We start from the raw sequence: 2,723 nt of genomic DNA, 5'->3' as shown, positions 1-2,723 counted from the left end.
ACATGCGGCTACACATATTGTTATATATGTCTCTCTCTCTCTCGCTCTCTCTCTCTCTCTCTCTCTCTCTCTCTCTCTCTCTCTCTCTCTCTCTCTCTCCTTCTCTCACACACACTCTCTCTCTCGCTCTCTCGCAGGACATCTACCACCTGACGGGCCCGCTCTCCGAGGCGCAGATCGCGTTCGTCAGCAAGGAGACGCTTCACGGCCTCGCCTACCTGCACAGCAAGGGCATCATGCACCGCGACGTTAAGGGCGCCAACGTGCTACTCACCGACGACGGCGACGTCAAGCTCGCCGACTTCGGCGTGTCCGCGCAGATCACGCAGACGCTCTGCAAGCGGCGGTCGTTCATCGGCACGCCGTACTGGATGGCGCCGGAGGTCGCCGCCGTCGAGCGCAAGGGAGGCTACAACCAGCAGTGTGACATCTGGGCGGTGGGCATCACGGCGATCGAACTCGCCGAGCTGCAGCCGCCGATGTTTGATCTGCATCCGATGCGTGCGCTCTTCCTGATGTCGAAGAGCGGGTTTAAGCCGCCCGAGCTGAAAGACCGCGTGAAGTGGTCGGCGGGGTTCCACGCGTTCGTCAAGGTGGCGCTGACGAAGAATCCGAAGAAGCGGCCGACGGCCGACAAGCTTCTGCAGCATCCGTTCCTGCAGGGGGCACTGCTGAAGCGACTCGCGAAGGAGCTGCTCGACCGCGTCAACAACCCGACGCAGCTCGCGTTCACGGCCGCCGACGCCGAGACGGACGACGAGGGCACGGTCGCCAACGTGCCGCGCCGCATCCCGTCGCGCGAGCCACGCGGCATCGGCGGCGGCGGCGGCGGCGCGGCGCGGAGCCCGGACGCGGGCGGTTTCGGCGTCGACCCGGTGACGCTGACGCGGGAGCCGCCGCCGCCCGCCGCGCTCGCCGGAATCTACGACAACCTGCAGTGGCAGCGGCGGCGCAGCGACCCGGCCGCTCACGAGGGGGCGCTGGCGTCGCCGCAGCAGCAGCCGGCGGCGGCGGGCAGCCCCGCGTATGGCGAGCGGGACTTTGTCGTCTCGCAGCAGTCGACACTGCCGATGGACGCTGGGGCGGCGGACGCGGGGTCGCCGACGTCGGCCGCCGCCACGGGACTCGAAAACGGCGGCGGGGGCGTCGTCGACGAGATGGCGACGCTGACCTTTGACACGCCGCCGCCGCCGCGCGACCCCGATGACACGGACGACGACGACGACGCCGACGTGAACATCCACGGCAGCGAGACGCTCGCGCCGGGCGCGGGGCGACGTCCCGCGCCAATCAGCACGGCCGCGGACCCGCAGTCGGACATCTACAACGGGCTGCCGCCGACGCCGCAGGTGCACATGGGCGCGTGCTTCCTGAAGGTATTCAACGGCTGTCCGCTGCGCATCAGCTGCACGTCGAGTTGGACGAATCCGGAGACGCGAGACCAGCACATCCTGATCGGCGCCGAGGAGGGCCTGTACACGCTCAACCTGAACCAGCTGCACGAGACGACGATGGACCAGCTGCATGCGCGCCGCTGCCTCTGGGTGTACGTCATCAACAACGTGATGATGACGCTGTCGGGGAAGAGCCCGCAGCTGTACCGGCACGACCTGACGATGATGCACACGCGGCAGCAGAACCGCTTCTCGCTGCCGATGAACCGCATCCCGGGGAAACTCGTGCCGCGCAAGTACATCACGACGGCGAAGGTGCCCGACACGAAGGGCTGCGTGCGTTGCTGCGTCGGCCGCAACCCGTACAACGGATACCGATACCTGTGTGGAGCGACACCGACGGGCATCGTGCTGCTGCAGTGGTACGAGCCGCTGAGCAAGTTCATGTTGCTCAAGCAGTTCGACTTCCCCGTGCCGTACACGCTGCGCGTCTTCGAGATGATCATCACGCCCGACCAGGAGTACCCGGTCGTCTGTTACAGCGTGCACAAGGGCGCCGACCGCAACCACCTCAAGATGGACATGGTCAACCTGAACTCGGGCTCGCACTGGTTCGGGGAGACGCGCGAGGACGCGGGCGGCGGCGGGGAACAGCTGGATGTGATCAGCGTCGCCCAGCTGGAGAAGGACACGGTGCTCGTCTGCTTTGACAACATGGTGAAGATCGTCAGCATGCTCGGCCGGCTGAAGTCGGGGCACCGGCGCGCGAGCGAGCTGCACTTTGACTTCCAGGTGCAGTCGCTCGTCTGCCTCGCGGACAGCGTGCTCGCGTTCAACCCGCACGGCATGCAGGGCCGCTCGCTGCGTGAGAACGAGGTCACGCAGGAGATCTACGACAAGTCGCGCATCTTCCGCCTGCTCGGCAGCGACGGCGCCATCGTACTGGAGAGTCGGCCGACCGACGACCCAGCGGCGCCCTCCGACCTATACATCCTTGCCGGACACGAGAACAGCTACTAGAGAGCGCTCCTACTAGGGTCGTTTCCCCTCGTCGGGCGAGAACAGCAGGGGATCTTAACCTGTGATCCACGGACCCCTTGGGGACCCCTTTGGGGTCCGTGGATGGGTTTCAGTGGGTCCGTGAACCCCATTGTATGCAAAAAAATTTTTTTTAAAGGAATAATAGGTCCATTGATTATGCAATGTTGACAAATGCTAGAGTAACTGGCACCTTGTGCAGTTAATAAGTACATGACCTTATAGCCAAACACGTATTAGTTTGTCCAATATCACTGCTGGTTACTAAGAAATGTCTTGAATAGACATTGA

At 64.0% G+C, this 2,723-nt stretch overlaps 1 protein-coding gene across 2 annotated transcripts in view; it reads left to right on the top strand.

Moving 5' to 3' along the window:
* LOC106805059 (mitogen-activated protein kinase kinase kinase kinase 3-like) overlaps window positions 1–2,562 on the top strand; it is a 10,691-nt gene extending 8,129 nt beyond the window's left edge. For both annotated transcript variants that reach the window (XM_014806533.1, XM_014806532.1), the window contains exon 5: window positions 138–2,562. In XM_014806533.1, coding sequence (XP_014662019.1) covers window positions 138–2,414 — 2,277 coding nt within the window. In that variant the 3' untranslated portion in view covers window positions 2,415–2,562. The remainder of the gene's footprint in view (window positions 1–137) is intronic.
* Window positions 2,563–2,723: the final 161 nt, after the last annotated feature.

Source organism: Priapulus caudatus, unplaced genomic scaffold (assembly GCF_000485595.1).
Source record: "Priapulus caudatus unplaced genomic scaffold, Priapulus_caudatus-5.0.1 Scaffold98, whole genome shotgun sequence".
NCBI lineage: Eukaryota > Metazoa > Priapulida > Priapulimorpha > Priapulimorphida > Priapulidae > Priapulus > Priapulus caudatus.
The sequence above is the reverse complement of the archived record's forward strand: the minus strand, read 5'-3'. Positions and strand labels throughout refer to the sequence as shown.